Here is a 19,273-nt window from a genome sequence, read left to right as displayed (position 1 = left end):
TTGCTCGGGAGAAAGGCCACGCATTTTCAAAATTTCGCACTAAATGTTAGAAAAAATGACAGCATCTGTTTCTTTTGGATGTAAACAACAGGACGCAGCCAACGTTTGGTTGAATACTGCACGTTATTTGAAATGACGGTTGATCGTAAGTGTATTTATAATTATCGGAACGGTCTATAATATCCTATTTCCAACATTTTATTAAAAGCTTCTGACAGAATTCGGGAGAAAGTAACACAATTATTTTTGACAATATCAGCGGAAATGTTGTCAAAACCACAACTTTTATTCCGTACCAAATTATTGACCAATAGCGTAACTTCATTCGCAGAAGCTGGGGCTAAAAAGATGGACTCCGAGACTCGTTGCAAATTTAAATAAGGATCTACTGAAGGATCATTCTGTATATTAGCGGCTAGTTGTTGACTTACACTAGAAAAGAATTTGTTGAATATTTCGCATACTTCTAGGTTACCGGTTATTTTGTTGCCATTCGCAACAAGCGTTAATGATAGAGTTTTCCAAAAATATGATTGATATTTTTCCACATCTTTGCATGGGGAGTATTGTTAGGAAGGTTGTCGTAGAACGACTTTTTTGTTATTCTTTTAAGTGAAGTTACTTTATTGGATACGTGGTTTAAAAGATCCCGAAGGTGGACATCGTCAGGATTTCTCTTAACTCGCTTGATATAATTGTTTTTAATTTGGATCAACTTCCATAAATTGAAGCTCATCCACGGACAGAAATTCTCTATTGTGTTCACTTGTTTCCTAATAACCCTTGAGTGTTTTTCCAACAGTGAATTATAAGTTGATAGTATTTTACTCCACGTCAAGTTCGCGGTGATCAACCAAAGTTTTAGTAAGCATCTTTTCTTTGTCTCTGTGCAATTTAAAGGACGTTATAATTATTGAATGATCGCTAACATCAGAATAAATAGTGTCATTTCTTGCTCGCTCGATATCCCCAGCTATGCGAACAACATGATCAAGTATGTTAGAACTAACTGGTCTGGTTGGAAACGTATTGGAGCAAGCAAAGCCAAACGATTTCAACAACGATTTATATTTTCTGACAACATTTTGTTTTGAAAATTTATGGGGATGTTTACGTTACCAACGAGAAAACATGACCGTGTGTTATTTGAAGAATTAAATATGTTCTCTAAGGCATTAAGAAAGCTACTGATATCGTATGATGGAGGTCAATAAAAACCACGAATAAAACAATTACGTCCACTTAAAACAATTTCTACGATGAAATCCATCGGTATGTTTGTTGGGTGTGTGTAATACAGTAACAGATAAACCGTTTTTGATATACATTGCTAATTCACCGTTTGAACTATCTCTGCATGCAAAAATGGAGTTATATCCAGGTATATTATACAACGATGTGTTACAAGTTTTCAGCCAGGTTTCTCCAACAACCACAACATCGATTAGGAACCGGCAGTGCTGGAGCGTTTCATTCCTCTTATGTTCCACTGTAATATACGTAAAGAATTCGTATTAGGTTCATTTATAGAAAATGATGTATTGAAATAATCTTGATTATCATATGAATAATTATTTATAATAGCCATTGCACAGTGGGGAATCGCTGGCCATCAGCCAAAAATTTTTTTTTCGTTAGCTGTTTCATAATATTTTTCTTTTATTGCTATAACATTCAAGTGTCTAAATCCAAAATTTGGGCGCAATATCATGAAATCTGAATTTTTTATGACTTTTCAAAGCTTGGCGAACTGACGTTTTTTGTCCTTTTGTTGAAAAAAAGTATATTACTTTGAAACGCTCTGTAGCTTCAATGATAGCTTGGATTTTTTTGACGTCAAAGAAAAAGTTGTTGTAAATATTGTGCAAAACAAACCTTCTTCATTAGATATTGTAAAATTTGGTCATAATAGGCCTGATACTAGAAAAAAATAAAAAAACGTGATTTTTTGTAGAAAAGTAGCTTAAAAGTTTAGTTGCCGCAGTTTGCCACGGTTGTGACTACATTTAAAATTTAGGTAAAAACGTAAGCTTTCAAATGCATACTGTCCGCTGCTGCGCAAAACTGCACAAACTGTCACTTTAGTGATAGAAGCGATAGCAGTTTTTTTTAATTTTTTCTTTTTTGCGGTTGAAATTTCATCCAGGATTAATTTTAGTCATAACCATGATATCCCATTAGTGGAAATTTATGATATCGAACTCAATTCGTAAGAATAAAATAAATATTTGGGCAAAAATTACAAAATTTATCAATTAAAAGTTATAAAATAAGTGTTAAATAAGAAAATAGTAAACAAATCTTTATGAAACTTTTAATTATGTCAAACTTTATCACTTTCTGCAAATTTAAAACAATATTAAAAACATTCAGCCCTTTTCAATTTATTTATTTATTTATTTATTTATTTTTATTTGTTAAATACTAGCAGCAAATTCATACCATCAAACTCCGGCTAACAATAGCCCGTTTGAAAATTGCTTTTGCTTCGCACTCATTGGCATACAAAAGTAAAGCACACATTTTGCCTTATGAGAAAAAAACAAAAAACAGTCGTCGCCCTCCGCATCTTTTCGTATTCATTTAGAACGTTGTGTCATTCCAGTGTCTAGGTTTTCAAATTCATAAATTCGTTGAATTTTATTATGGAGCCTTCAACTTCAGCGGCACCACCTAATTCAATGTCTAGTAAGTTGTCAATTCATGGTGTTTTACATGTATTTAAATGTCCTCTTGCAACCATAGAAACCGGATTAGGAAGATAACATATATATGAAACAATAAAACATCGAAAATTACTAAAAGAAATGAAAATTGCAGCGAAAGACATTTTTCCTGCTGATAGTATAATGAACTTCAAATTTTCTGGAAACAATTCAACACGAGATTTAAGCGATCACAGCGGAAGATGATGATGATGTTGATGACTTTTTCCATTTGTAAATAGTTTGTATTACTGATGTTGTTTTAGTTTATTAAAAAAAATATATATATATATTTAGGCAAAATTTGTCTAGTTCGAGGGGTCGTCCATAAACTACGCATTTTTCCAATGGGAAGGACGCCCGGTGGCACTACTTGTGGTCAAAGATCATATAATTCTATAAAAAAGGAAAAAAGTGCCAAAAAATATTTAAAATTGGATTTCGTGCTTTATGGAAGGCCCCAAACAAAAAATGGATGCCAAATTCGTGTTCAGCACCCCAAAATTATGAAAATACCAAGTTTTTGTCGCATTTATCGACACTTTTTTTGCTTGGCCAGCCTTTGTATGGAGTCGCCCCACTGTGCATTGGTGATACAATTTTATCAAAAAAGTAACAGTAAGCGGACATCTACTAAAACCATCACTTTTGATCCCTAATATTCTGCTTAGGAAACGAATTATTCGGAGATGTTGAACAGGTCACGATCTTATTTAAGTCGTTACGGTTCTTGATAACTACATGTTCAGATTGCTCATTTCGCTTAACCCTGTCCCTGCCAGCCCAAACGTATTTCAGGTTCATTTTTTCTGTAATTCACGCATTTCTTGTAATAGTTCCAGAGAGTGTGCAGTAAGTTCATCTCGAATGAAAACATTCACTGGTTTACTATTGAACAACAATGACTTATCAATGGATGCAGATGAAAGTTCCCCATGTTTCTTTTTCTTAGAGAAAAACAACTGCTTCACTGATTTATCTTTAAAGACTTCTCGGATCGGAGCCAATTTGTTAGGAGATTGACTTATACTAGTAATGCGAGATGCAGACACTAAAGCGTCAGAGGGGAGATCAGCACCGATACAATGGGCCACTTTCGAAACCAGATCAGGAATATTCTCGTTCACATGAGCTGGAATAGCGAAAATCATTGCATTATTTGAAATTGAATCCCTATTGACCTTATCTACGTTTACTTCTATTTCATTAACTAACGCTGTCAAGGATTTCTGTGATTTCTTCAACTGTTCTACTTCGTTAGTAAGACGGGTGTTTTCCAACTTCAGGTATTCGATATCTTCAACTATTCCATCAGTTTTATCCGAAAGAAATTGCTGCGATTCTTCGATGGCCTGAACGATTGTATGGATTTCAACTTTCACTACATTAAGCTGAGCAGATACGACATTGGTCACAGCGGTTTTAATTTCATTGCTAAGATCAGCGATCATTGTTGAACGCGAACTTTGCATTTCTGTTATCTTTTTGTAAATATCTGGAGGTGCAAAAGTACATATTTTCTTTAACCTTGCGAATGGCATTCCCAAAAATGTTGCGGCATTTGAAGTGGGCACTAGAGAAGCAATACATGACGAAACAAGTTTTCTAGTAACATCTTCTTTACCTTTACATTCCATACAAAAATCATAAAGCTCAGTAGACATTCTTGGCTAGATCCTGACAAATTATTTTCTTGAATGGTGAAAATGCAAAGAAATAGGCATATATTACAGATCAAAACAAGTTTGTACAGTATATTAGTTGTGAAATTTGCTCCAGGCACTCAGAAGCAGTGTAGTAGTAATTTCAATTAATCAATACAACAATCGAATCGGTGAGGAGTATTCGTAAATATGACAGGCATACAATAAACGGTGTGTGCGTAAAACTCATCTGCAGAGCCGGATTTAAGGGGGGGCCCCAGGCCCCCACATTTTTGGGGCCCCCAAAAAACGAGAAAAAGTTCTTTTCTCTTTCAAAAATGAGATTCAATCAAAAGTTCAATTTACAGTAAGAAAATTTGAACAGACCATTTCAATCTGAAACTTTTCTTCAGTGTTATTTTTTCGCGAGCGCCAATATCACAACCACATCCATAAGATTTCACCTTCGATTCTCTTGGAATGACACACATTAACACACCATTTGAATCGAACCAGCGCGCATGGGAGATCAAGCAGGAAAGAAGATAATCCACAAGTTTTTTTAATACATTGCTGTTGATTCCGAAAATAAGTTTACCTGTCCGAATCAGGGATACTAGATTTGCATTGCAAAATGCAGATTTTTAGAGTCCATGTGCAGATTTTATTGACCTGCAGAAGTGTGTAGTTTTTTCCTAGGTTCTGTAGATTATTGCCAGCGTAGCCTTATATTTGCGCAGTCTTTCTCAAATTGTGTGCAAATTTTTGCTTGCAGATCGCATTTTTTTCGAATTGCGGTAGGTTTTTATTTTTCAGATATCAAGAAAAAAATTCCGGATATCGAGCAGTTGCATACATTTATTTATTTGAGCCTAATGATCTCAAACGCAACTGGAGAAAGGTCTTTATCGAAGATGAAACTGATTGAAAATAGGTTGCGTACGACTTTGAAGAGTGAAAGGCTGTCAAACTTAGCATTGTTAAGTTGAGAGTACAATATTCTGAAGGAGCTGAATGTTGATTATTCAATCAATAAGTTCTCTGCAAAAAAAAACTCGTAAGTAAAAAATCTAGCAAATTTTTGGTAACTTTTCAATGAGAAATAAGTGTTTTTAACTCGTACGATAAAAAAACGGGTTTGTTTTATTCTGGGGCCCCCACTGTAAACTGGGCCCCGGGCCCCCACAATCGTAAATCCGGCTCTGCTCATCTGTTCATTCGAGTAACTCGATCCTATCTAAACATATAAAAATGCAGCTCTGTCTGTCTGTCTGATTCATATAGGCTTGGAAACTACCGAACCGATCAGCGTGAAATTTTGTATATAGGGGTTTAAGGGGCCGGGAAAGGTGACTAAGATAGTTCGAGACCCCTCCCTCTTCTGGAAGGGAGGGGTCCCATACAAATGAAATACAAATTTCAGCACATCTCGAAAACTAACCAAGCAAATGGAACCAAATTCGGTATGTAGATGTTTTTAGGAGTAACAAATATGTCCATGCTGGTTCGACACCCTTCCCTCTTCTGGAAGGGAGGGGTCCCATACAAATGAAACTCTAATTCCTGTATATCTCGAGAACTAACCAAGTAAATGGAACCAAATTTGGCAGGTAGATGTTTTTGGAGATAACAAATACATCCATAATGGTTCGACACCCCTTCCTTTTCGATAAAGGAGGGGTCCCATACAAATGAAACACAAATTTCGCACAGCTCGAGAACCAATCAAGCAAATACAACCAAATTTGGCAGGTGAATGTTTTTAGGGGTAAAAAACATGTCCATAATGTTTCGACACCCTTCCTTCTCCTGGCATGACTCCAAATACCATTTTGAAATCCAGGATGGCGACTTCCGGTGTCTGGAAAACAGCCGAAAATGACCAAATACCACCCAATATGAGTGTTTCTTTAACCAGAATGACGCTCAGTGGCCAGTAATTGTTTTCAAATGCCATTTGGAAATCCAAGATGGCGACTTCCGGTTTGCGAAAAACAGCGGCAAATGACCAAATACCACCCAATATGAGTGTTTCTTTAACTAGAATGACGCTCAGAGGCCAGAAATTTTCTCCTAATGCCATTTGGAAATCCAAGATGGCGACTTCCAGTGTCTGGAAAACAGCCGAAAATGACCAAATACCACCCAATATCAGTGTTTCTTTAACCTGAATGACGCTCAGAGGCCAGTAATTGTTTTCAAATGCCATTTGGAAATTCATGATGGCGACTTCCGGTTTCTGAAAAACAGCGGAAAATGACCAAATACCATCCAACATGGGTATTTCCGGAATTTTTATGATGCACTGAAGCCACAAATCTATTTCAGACAACATTTTGAATTTGAATATGGCTACTTCCGGTGTCTGGAAAACAGCCGAAATTGATCAAATACCCCCAAATATTAGTGTATCTTTAACCAGTATGATGCTCAGAGGCCAGAAACTTTGACATTTCCATTTTGAAATCCAAGATGGCGACTTCCGGTAAGTGAAAAACAACGGCAAATGACCAAATACCACCCAATGTGAGTGTTTTTTTTAACCACAATGACGCTCAGAGGCCAGAAATGTTCTCCTAATGCCATTTGGAAATCCAAGATGGCGACTTCCGGTGTCTGGAAAACAGCCGAAAATGACCAAATACCACCCATATGAGTGTTTCTTTAACCATAATGACGCTCAGAGGCCAGTAATTGTTTTCAAATGCCATTTGGAAATCCAAAATGGCGACTTCCGGTTTGTGAAAAACAGCGGCAAATGACCAAATACCACCCAACATTAGTATTTTCGGTATTTTTATGATGCACTGAAGCCACAAATCGACTTCAGACAACACTTCGAATTGTAAGATTGCGACTTCTAGTGTCTGGAAAACAGCCAAAAATGACCAAATACCACTCAATATGAGTGTTTCTTTAACCAGAAAGACGCTCAGAGGCCAGAAATTTTCTTCTTATGCCATTTGGAAATCCAAGATGGCGGCTTCCGGTTTGTGAAAAACAGCGGCAAATGACCCAACACCACCCAACATGGGTATTTTCGGAATTTTTATGATGCACTGAAGCCACAAATCGACCTCAGACAACACTTGAATTGTAAGATTGCGACTTCCAGTGTCTGGAAAACAGCCAAAAATGACCAAATACCACCCAATATGAGTGTTTCTTTAATCAGAATGACGTTCAGAGGCCAGAAATTTTCTCCTAATGCCATTTGGAAATCCAAGATGGCGACTTCCAGTTAGACCTGTGCGCCGACCATATCTTCGGCGGCGGCGGCGTAGAAAACATTTTATCTCGGCGGCGATCGGCGCGCCGGCGTGACGCCGTGGGTATTTGTCAGCGGCGGCGGCGGCGTTTACCGGCGTGAAACTAATTACCACTTCTAAAATATTGCGTAAAATGTTTTATAATTTATATATTTTCGTCCGGGTTGACAGGATGTTAAAAAAAGAAATAAGAATGGTTATAAATCAAGTAGCAAAACATTTAACAACCAGCAAAAAAATGACTATCGGCGCGATAAAAATTTCTTCGGCGGCGCGCCGACTCAAAATCATCGGCGGCGGCGGCGTACGTAAAAGTGTCGGCGGCGGCGGCACGGCGTGGCGGCGCACAGGACTACTTCCAGTGTCTGGAAAACAGCCAAAAATGACCAAATACCACCCAATATGAGTGTTTCTTTAACCAGAATGACGCTCAGAGGCCAGAAATTTTCTACTAATGCCATTTGGAAATCCAAGATGGCGACTTCCAGTGTCTGGAAAACAGACAAAAATGACCAAATACCACCCAATATGAGTGTTTCTTTAACCAGAATGACGTTCAGAGGCCAGAAATTTTCTCCTGATGCCATTTGGAAAACCAAGATGGCGACTTCCAGTGTCTGGAAAACAGCCAAAAATGACCAAATACCACCCAATATGAGTGTTTCTTTTACCAGAATGACGCTCAGAGGCCAGAAATTTTCTCCTAATGCCATTTGGAAATCCAAGATGGCGACTTCCGGTGTCTGGCAAACAGCCGAAAATGACCAAATATCACCCAATATGAGTTTCTTTAACCAGAATGACCCTCACAGACAAGTAATTGTTTTCAAATGCCATTTGGAAATCCAAAATGGCGACTTCCGGTTTGTGAAATACATCGGCAAATGACCAAATACCACCCAACATGAGTATTTCCGGAATTTTTATGATGCACTAAAGCCACAAATCGACCTCAGACAACACTTTGAATTGTAAGATGGCAACTTTCGGTGCCTGGAAAACAACCAAAAATGGCCGATTTCCATCCAATATGAGTATCTCCGCAACCAGAATGATGCACAGAAGCTAAAAATCGATCACAGACACCATTTTGAATTTAAAGATGGCGACTTCCGGTGGCTGGCAAACAGCCGAAAATTACCAAATACCATTCAATATAAATGTTTCCGGACCCAGAATGACACCTGGAAGTCAGAAATTTATTTCACATACCATTTTGAAGTCCAAGATGCCGACTTTCGGTTTCTGAAAAACAGCCTAAAGTGATAAAATACCACCCTATATAAGTATCTCCGGAACCAGAATGATGCAAGGAGCTGAAAAGTGACCTCAGACACCATTATGAACTGTAAGATGGCAGCTTCCGGTTTCTGGAAAACAACCGAAAATGGCCAAATACCACCCAACATGCGTGTTTCTTAAACCAGAATGACGCTCAGAAGCCAGAAATAGTCTCTAACTGCCATTTTAAATCCAAGGTGGCGACTTACGGTTTCTGAAAAATAGCCTCAAGTGACCAAGTTCCACCCAATATGAGTATCACCGGAACCAGAATGATGCCAGGAGCTAAAAATTGACTTCAGAATGAATTGTAATATGGCAACTTCTGGGAAACAGCCGAATATAACCGAATACTACTACATATAGACATTTCCGTAATCGAAATGATGTAAAGAAGCCAAGCATTGTCCCTGGACACAATGATGAATTCGAAGATGACCTATTTCAGTTTCTGGAAAACATCGAAAATAACTGAAATGCACCCAATATATTTCCGGAATAGAGGTGATGTACAAAAGCCAAAAGTCGAGGATGTTGTCATTCCGATAAAACCAATCATTTCAAACGATATAAACAAATCGCAAGGAATCAATGAATTTGAATATTTAAAATTATTAAATTAAACACTAAAATAGGCAGGACGAAGTTTGCCGGATCAGCTAGTTTACTATAAATGAGACGTCGGATTCACATGAGTCTATCCAATTTCGCTGAATCTGCGTCAGTCGACCTCAGTCAACACCCGATCAGAAAGAAAAAACAAAAATGTAACAGAAGCTATTAGTTTGTTACTGGAAAAACCTTACAGGCTGTGTTTTCAATTTGATCCCGTTAGGTGTTAAAATAACAGAAATTATAACCGAAATGATTCTACTAGTATCAAACACATATCAAAATTTGTTACTAATGTATCAGCTTTCTAACAAAATAGGATAGTATATATAACAGAATAATAACAAACATTGTTAGAAACAACAGGTTTTGATAAAAACGAAAAATTAGTTAGACTAGTTTCAGAACTACTTCATTTCAGGTTTTGTTATAATAACTCATTCAGATACAATTTTTTTTATCACAATTATATGAAAAAATACAAAATTGTATCAAAACATGTTATTTGTATCTCGCGTTGATAGAATTTTGTAATTTTTTAGTTATGCTCTTATGATCGGGCAGCCTATCTACAGCCTATTTGGTGATAGTTGTACGCAGCGTTGGCCCATGCCTGCGACTACAGAACTACTTTTATGTGCTACTAATGAATATCCTAAAACCAAACACAAATCAGCCAAGAACTCACAAGTTTTCGGTTATAGAGCCATTCAATACCAACCGAAGTGAAAGTGTGTAAGAACCACTGGTTACCAGCATAGAAGTTTTTACGAACAGCACTCAACTCATCAATACAACTGTAGCAAGAAGCCAGCAAAAGATACAAGATAATTTCTTTTACACTATAAATATCGGTATTTACCACTCTAAATTCCATAAAAATCTGTGAAACTCGAACAAATTACACAATTAACAGACATTTACTACACTTGGGATACAAAAAATAGACTAATTATTACTTAAATCACTACACATTTCAAAAAAATAATTTGAGCTCAGAGACAATAGTTTCTAGCTACCAGAAACAGTGCAACCAGATTTTAGTTTTCTTTTCCCCTCACACTGTTCTGCAACTTTTACTTTGGTTAGGAATTCTGGGAACCCAAAGTGAAACTCTTTGGCCAGTTTTAAATGAAGGGAGTAGCACTCTAAAGTGCCTGAATTTAATTTACTACAAAGAAGTTTTATACTATTACTAGCTGACCCGGCAAACTTCGTCTCGCCTATTTTAGTGTTTAATTTAATAATTTTAAACATTCCAAATTTATTGATTCCTTGCGATTGGATTATATCGTTTAAAAATAATTGGTTTTATCGGAATGGCAACATCCTCAACTTTTGGCTTTTGAACATGACCTCTATTCCGGATATATATTGGGTGCATTTCAGTTATTTTCGTTGTTTTCCAGAAACTGAAAGTGGTCATCTTCTGATTCAAAATGGTGTCCAGGGTCAATGCTTGGCTTCTTTACATCATTTTGATTACGAATTACGGTAGTATTCGGTTATTTGCGGATGTTTTCCAGAAGTTGCCATTTTTCAATTAAACTGTTGTTTAAGGTCAATTTATAGCTCCTTGCATCATTCTGGATCCGGAACCGTAAGTCGCCATCTTGGATTTAAAAATGGCATTTGGAGACAATTTCTGGCCCCTGAGCGTCATTTTGGTTTGAGAAACACTCATATTGGGTGTTATTTGGTCATTTTCGGCTGTTTTCCAGAAACCGGATGTCACCATCTTCGAATTCAAAATGGTGTCTGTGGTCGATTCTAGCTCCTGTGTATCATTCTGGTTCCGAAGATACTTATTTTATATGGAAATCGGCCATTTTTGGTTGTTTTTTAGAAACCGGAAGTTGCCATCTTACAATTCATAATGGTGTCTGAGGTCAATTTTCAGCTTAATTCTCGTTCCAGAGATACTCATCTTGGGTGGTATTTGGTCACTTTAGGCTGTTTTACGGACACCGGAAGTCGCCATCTTGGATTTCAAAACAATTTCGGCCCTCCGTGCGTCAATCTGGTTAAAGAAACGCTCATATTGAGTGGTATTTGATCATTTTCGGCTGTTTTCCAGACACCGGAAGTTACCATCTTACAATTCTAAATGTTGTCTGAGGTCGATTTGTGGCTTCAGTGCATCATAATAATCCCGGTAATACCCATATTGGGTGGTATATGGTCATTTGCCGCTGTTTTTCAGAAACCGGAAGTCGCCATCTTGGATTTCAGAATGGCATTAGGAGACAATTTTTGGCTTCTGAGCGTCAATCTAGTTGAAGAAACATTTATATTGGGTGGTATTTGGTCATTTTCGGCTGTTTTCCAGACACCGGAAGTCGCCATCTTACAATTGAAATTGTTGTTTGAGGTCGATTTGTGGCTTCAGTGTATCATAATAATCCCAGAAATACCCATATTGGGTGAAATTTGGTCATTTGCCGCTGATTTACAGAAACCGGAAGTCGCCATCTTGGATTTCACATTGGCATTAGGAGACAATTTTTGGCCTCTGAGCGTCATTCTGGTTGAAGAAACACTCATATTGGGTGGTATTTGGTCATTTTCGGCTGTTTTCCAGACACCGGAAGTCGCCATCTTACAATTCAAAATGTTGTCTATGGTCGATTTGTGGCTTCAGTGCATCATAACAATCCCGGAAATACCCATATTGGGTGGTATTTGGTCATTTGCCGCTGATTTTCAGAAACGGAAAGTCGCCATCTTGGATTTCGAAATGGTATTTGGAGACATGCCAGAAGAAGGAAGGGTGTCGAAACATTATGGACATGTTTGTTACACCTAAAAACATTCAACTGCCAAATTTGGTTATATTTGCTTGATTGGTTCTCGAGCTGTGCGTAATTTGAGTTTCATTTGTATGGAACCCCTCCCTTATAGAAGAGAGAGAGGGGTGTCAAACCATTATATTTGTTACCCCTAAAAACAATCACCTGCGAAATTTGGTTCCATTTAGTTAGTTAGTTCTCAAGATAAGCAGAAATTTGTGTTTCATTTGTTATGAACTCCTCCCTCACAGAAGAGGGAGGGGAGTCGAACCACTATGGACATACTTGTTACCTCTGCAAACATTAACATACCAAATTTGGTTGTATTTGGTAGATTGGTTCTCGAGCTGTGCGAAATTCGTGTTTCATTTGTATGAATAGGAAGGGGTGTCAAACCATTATGGATATATTTGTTACCCCTAAAAACACCTACCTACCAAATTTGGTTCTATTTACTTGGTTAGTTCTCGAGATGTGCAGAAATTTGTGTTTCATTTGTATGGGACCCCTCCCTTCCAGAAGAGGGAAGGTTCGACACACCAATAAGGACATATTCGTTACTCCTAAAAACATCCACTTGCCAAATTTGGTTCCATTTGCTTGGTTAGTTTTCGAGATGTGCAGAAGTTTGTGTTTCATTTGTATTGTATGTATCCCACCCTTTCAGAAGGGGGAGGGGTCTCGAACTATCTTAGTCACCTTTCCTGGCCCCTAAAACCCCTATATACAAAATTTCACGCCGATCGGTTCGGTAGTTTCCAAGCCAATATGAATCAGACAGACAGACAGAGCCGCATTTTTATATGTTTAGATTTATCCATTCCAGTTCCATATTCTTAATGAGAAAAGGAGGAGTTGAAGTTCTAATTTTAATCTAATGACTTTTGGGAGTCAGTCGATATTTGACACATTGTTTTTGAAAAGCTATGTCTTTATGAATTCTTGCTATTTTCTTCTTCAACCCCAAAAACTTATTTGGCTTAAAAAGCTTGGATACCATGTTAAAATTTATTAACTTCTAATCGAGCATCTTAATAGAATATTTACACTACACATTACACTTTTTATCCACTTTTACTATTTAATTCTATCACTTTTCACTTATCACTTGCATATACGTATTTCAACGCTTACTTAGCGCCTTCGTCACTGCTTATTTGGACTGTGGAGAAAATAGCGAAGCCCCTAACTTTTATACCTAAGTAGGTAAACGAATGGGACAAATTTTAACTCAGAGAACGTGAACAACTTGAATTAGGTAAAGAAATGTGCGGCCTGCTGATCCATGCCTTGTCGGGGAGTTTTAGGTAGAAATTTAAAAAGCCAAGAGAAGTGATTACCCTGATCTCTGTTGATAATGTCGATACCAAATTTTCTAAATTTTTTACGAAGTTGACGTGTAAAGTTGACGTCATATTCTTTATATTTATATTTCACTCCTTTTGACTTTTTAAATTTCTACCTAAAACTCCCCGACAAGGCATGGTTCACCAAGCCGCATATTTCTCTACCTAACTCAAGTTGTTTACGTTCTCTGAGTATAAATTTGTCCCATTCCTTTACCTCCTTAGGTATAAAAATTTAGAGGCTTCGCTATTTTCTCTACAACAGTCCAAATAAGCACTGACGAAGGCGCTAAGTAAGCGTTGAAATACGTATATGCAAGTGATAAGTAAAAAGTGATAGAATTAAATAGTGAAAGTGGATAAAAAGTGTAATGTGTAGTGTAAATATTCTATTAAGACGCTCGATCAGAAGTTAATAAATTTTAACATGGCATCTAAGCCTTTTGAGCCAAATAAGTTTTTGGGGTTGAAGAAGAAAATAGCAAGAATTCATAAAGACATAGCTTTTCCAAAGCAATGTGTCAAATATCGACTGACTCCCAAAAGTCATGAGATTAAAATTAGAACTTCAACTCCTGCTTTTCTCATTAAGATTGTCTTCTATTTAAAAGCTAACAAGGGGACTAAAATTGTTATTTCGAACAAAAATGATTACGATCAACAAATGTTGGAGAAAATTAATAATGGCCCATACAGGCAACAGAGAGTCAACCCTCTTGCCAACATGGCGAAAAATTTTGAAAAAAATATCAAAGAATGCCAACCTATTCTTAGTGACGCTTTGAAAAATCTTCGTGTTTCGAACCCTTCTCTTCCTTGAATGAAGGGTCTCCCTCAAGTACATAAACCTGATAATGAAATGAGAGGAAACGTTTCTGCGGTGGGGGCAGCTAGAGAAAAATTGGCAAAATGGTTAGTCAAGAAATTTCAATCAATGCCGAACGAATTTCCTAGTCGATCTGTTAAGAGCACAGGAGATTTAGTTGAAAATTTAAAATCATCGGGGGGTAGCAACACTGGCGAGATAATGGTTCTTTTGATGTCACAGCACTTTTGTTGAGAGTTTTCCAGTGAAAGAAGCTATAAATCTTTTGGAAGATTGGCTTCTCTCCTAACGATGTGACAACCCTTGTAAAACTAAAGTACGTAGTTACTTGAAGTTATCTCGACTTTGCATGGAAGACAATTATTTTTCATTTCGTGGGAAATTTTACAAACAAACAAAAGGAGCACCGATGGGGAATTCGCTTTTACCTTTCTTATGTGAGCTTTTCATGGCACATTTGGAAAATAAACTAAATGAAAAAAGACTGCTTACCAGATCGTTGGTGGAGGTATGTTGATGATATTTTTTGTAATTTACAACAGGAGGACTTGGAAAGTTTTTTGGGAATTTTGAATGGTATTCATTAAAATATCCAGTTCACTTTGGAAATTGAACAAAACAACAGGCTTCCATTTTTAGAAGTAGTCGCTGTTAAAAACTCCAACCACTTTGAATTAGAAATCTTTAGGAAACCCACACATATTAAGCGGGTAATACCTAACACTTCTAACCACTCCTTCCAGCATAAAATGGCTTCTTTCTACCATATGATCCACCGTATGGAATCTTTGCCTCTCAGTAATGAAGGTTAAAAAAAACGAAATGGAATATATTTTTGATATTGGTGAGCAGAATGGATATAATAGAAGAACCATACAAGCTATTTATGATAAAAAGAAACGAATCCAACATAGGAAATCCCACACAACACTCACACCACTAACAGAAGATCGGAAAAGAGTAGTGGTTGAATATGACGTCAATTTTACACGTCAACTTTGTAAAAAATTTAGAAAATTGGGTATCGATATTATCTACAGTAGTAGAAATAATCAAATTAAAACAAGGTTGGGGTTTACTAAAGACACTATTGACAAGTTGCATAGGGCGGGTGTTTATAAAGTTGCATGTCCACATTGTAATATAGTTTACATTGGCCAAACTAAAAGAAATTTAGACATCCGGTTTGAGGAACATACTTCAGAACTTATAAAGGCTAAAAAAGACTCAGAAAAAGGAATATATCACCATTTCAGATCCATAGCCGAACATATTTTTCATGAAGATCACGCTATGACTACCGACAACATTAGTCTAGTTCGATCAGTAACATCCCCTTGGAAATTAGATGTCGCAGAAAGTTTAGAAATTTTCAAACAAAACCCAGCTACCCTCCTCAACAGAGATCAGGGTAATCACTTCTCTTGGCTTTTTAAATTTCTACCTAAAACTCCCCGACAAGGCATGATTCACCAGGCCGCACATTTCTCTACCTAACTCAAGTTGCGTACGTTCTCTGAGTTAAAATTTGTCCCATTCGTTTACCTACTTAGGTATAAAAGTTTAGGGGCTTCGCTATTTTCTCCACAGTCCAAGTAAGCACTGACGAAGGCGCTAAGTAAGCGTTGAAATACGTATATGCAAGTGATAAATGAAAAGTGATAGAATTATATAGTGAAAGTGGATAAAAAGTGTAATGTGTAGCAAGGATTTTTTTTTGGTTCGGTTTGTTGTTAAATGGGCACTCTGATGCTTTTCAAGTAGCCATAAATTAGCATCATGTATGTTATGTTTCGCTGAGCCAGGATGTCACGAACTGGGACGTAGGATTGTATTCCTCGGGCCCTGAGGGAGGTCAGAAGTAGGGATCTGGTGTCACGGAATTCAGCACACATCCAAACTACGTGTTCAATGTCGTGATACCCCAATCCACAAACGCAATGATTACTGTCCGTGAGCCCAATACGCAGTGGTGGATACCTTCGGGATGATGCTGTGTAGCCACCTTCCCAATTCTCCCTTATCCCACGAAGCCTGCCAGTTGACAAGTGTGTTCTGACGTGAAAGTTTTATAATTCATCGTGGGCAATTTTTTTTTTCTTCACAAAACATTTATTTGACACGGCACAAATACAATTTAATGTTTAACGGCGCCAATTATATCTGATGACTTAGAAGCTAAAGCAAATTTTTTATCCTCGCTGCCGACTACGAGCTGAAATTAAGTCTAACTTAAAACTAGCATGGATTTTCTAATCAGTGTTTTGTTGTTCAATGGTCGTCTGATAATCGTCGAATGTCATGTATGGATTCGTTCTGCTGAGCCACGATGTCGTGAGTTGGGACAGAGGCTCGTAGTCCTTGGGTCCTGGTCCTATTGTGCGGGGTCTGGTTGCTGGTTTTGTGCTTAAGGTTCAAACGTGTTCTTGTCGTTTTGTTGGGTGTAGACGGAGGGGAACGGGACTAGATTGGGGCATGGATGGATTTCAGGAAAACGTATATAAGGGTCATGTAGGGTAGGTCACGGCTCGCCAAGATATCACGAACAGGAACAGCTGGCCGTCTACCTCCGGCCTGAAGGGAAGCTACAAGTTTAGACCTGGCGTCACGGTGAACAGGGTATGACCAAACAACGTGCTCTATGTCGTGATAAGCTTCACCACAGGCACAGATACCGCTTTCTTCGAGCCCAATACGACGGAGATGCGCGTCAAATCTATAGTGGTTGAACATAAGCCGAGACATCACGCAAATGAAATCTCGACCTACATCCAACCCCCTGAACCACGGTTTCGTCGATACCTTGGGAATTATGGAATGTAACCACCTTCCCAGTTCCTCTCTGGTCCAAGAATTTTGCCTACTGATGATCGTATTCTGACGTACAAATGCGAAAAATTCATTGTAAGCAATTGGTCTTTCATAAATATCGCCGTTTATTGCACCCACCTTAGCCAAAGAGTCCGCTTTCTCATTGCCCGGTATCGAGCAGTGAGAAGAGACCCACGTTAAGGTAATCTGAAACGATTTTTCGGATAAAGCACTTAAATGTTCCCGTATTTTCCCCAAGTAATACGGAGAGTGCTTAACATCTTTCATCGATCGGAGAGCGTGCGAGTTGTACTGAATTGCAGCTAATTCTGCGACGTTAACAGAAGCAGGATTATCGAGCTTATAGGAGACGGCTAAATGATTATTGAAGATACCGAAGCCAGTGGACCCATCCAGAAGTGATCCGTCAGTGTAGAACATATTGTCGCAGCTGATGTTTCGATATTTATTGGAAAAAATCTTAGGGATCTGCTGCACGCGTAAATGATCCGGGATTCCACGAATTTCTTCTATCATGAATGTATCGATGAACACAGTAGAATCAGAAGTATTTAATAAGTTGACACGATTTGGAATATTCGGAGAAGGGTTAATATTCTGAGACATGTGATTGAAATACAATGTCATAAAACGGGTTTGAGAACTGAGTTCGATTAACCTTTCAAAATTTTCAATCACAGGACGGTTCAGGAATCACATTTAATAAGAATACGAGAAGAGAGGCTCCAGAAGCGATTTTTCAATGGTAGAACTCCAGCTAAGACCTCCAGACTCATCGTATGGGTCGACTGCATGCAACCTAAGGCGATACGCAAACAACGATATTGTATTCGCTCAGTTTGATCAAATGTGTGTTTGTGCACCCGTATTCAATTACAGACAATATCGTTGTTTGGTAAAGCCTTATAAGGTCTCCTGGGTGGGCTCCCCACCATTGTCCGGTTATTGTACGAAGAAAATTCACTCTTTGTTGACATTTTTTCATCAGATACCTAACATGGCAACCCCAGGTGCCTTTGGAGTCGAACCAGACACCAAGATACTTGTGTACCAAAACCTGAGAGATCGTTTCACCCATTAATTGTGATTGGAGCTGAGCAGGTTCATGCTTCTTAGAAAAAACTACTATCTCAGTCTTCTCCGGAGAGAATTCGATACCTAGCTGTAAAGCCCAAGCAGACAAATTGCCCAAGGTATCTTGCAATGGTCCTTGCAAATCGGCAGCTTTGGCTCCTGTAACAGAGATTACACTGTCGCCTGCAAGTTGTCTTATCGTGCATGAATTTGCCAGACATTCGTCGATGTCATTTACATAAAAGTTGTAAAGAACGGGGCTTAAACATGAGCCCTAGGGAAGACCCATGTAGCTAATGCGAAAAGTTGCCAAATCGCCATGCGTAAAATGCATGTGTTTTTCGGACAACAAATTGTGCAAAAAATTGTTCAAAATTGGAGAAAATCCTTGTCGGTGAAGTTTACCCGAAAGAATGTCAATAGAAACGGAATCAAAAGCCCCCTTAATGTCCAAGAACGCAGACGCCATTTGTTCTTTGGGAGCATACGCCAGCTGAATATCCGTTGAAAGCAACGCAAGACAACGGAACGGCGGAAGCCAAATTGAGTATCTGAAAGCAGACCATTTGATTCGACCCAATGGTCTAAACGACGGAGTATCATTTTTTCCATCAATTTCCGGCTACAGGATAGCATTGCAATCGGCCTATAAGAGTTGTGATCAGAAGCTGGTTTCCCTGGTTTTTGGATGGCGATCACCTTCACTTGCCTCCAATCCTGCGGTACAATGTTTTGCTCCAGGAACTTATTGAACAAGTTCAACAAGCGCCTCTTGGCATTGCCGGGTAGATTGTTCAACAAGTTGAATTTGATTCTATCTAAGCCGGGCGCGTTATTGTTACAGGACAGGAGGGCAACTGAAAATTCTGCCATCGTAAAAGGTGATTCTATCGCGT

General features: G+C 38.2%; 1 protein-coding gene across 1 annotated transcript in view; it reads right to left on the bottom strand.

The window, feature by feature from the left end:
• Positions 1–1,336: 1,336 nt before the first annotated feature.
• LOC129717857 (protein ILRUN) overlaps positions 1,337–19,273 on the bottom strand; it is a 255,173-nt gene continuing 237,236 nt past the window's right edge. Inside the window, exon 6 of the mRNA XM_055668100.1 lies at positions 1,337–1,489. Within this exon, the coding sequence (XP_055524075.1) occupies positions 1,445–1,489 (45 nt within the window). The 3' untranslated portion in view covers positions 1,337–1,444. The remainder of the gene's footprint in view (positions 1,490–19,273) is intronic.

This window comes from Wyeomyia smithii, chromosome 1, assembly GCF_029784165.1.
Source record: "Wyeomyia smithii strain HCP4-BCI-WySm-NY-G18 chromosome 1, ASM2978416v1, whole genome shotgun sequence".
Lineage (NCBI taxonomy): Eukaryota > Metazoa > Arthropoda > Insecta > Diptera > Culicidae > Wyeomyia > Wyeomyia smithii.
This window is presented reverse-complemented; position numbering and strand designations above follow the sequence as displayed.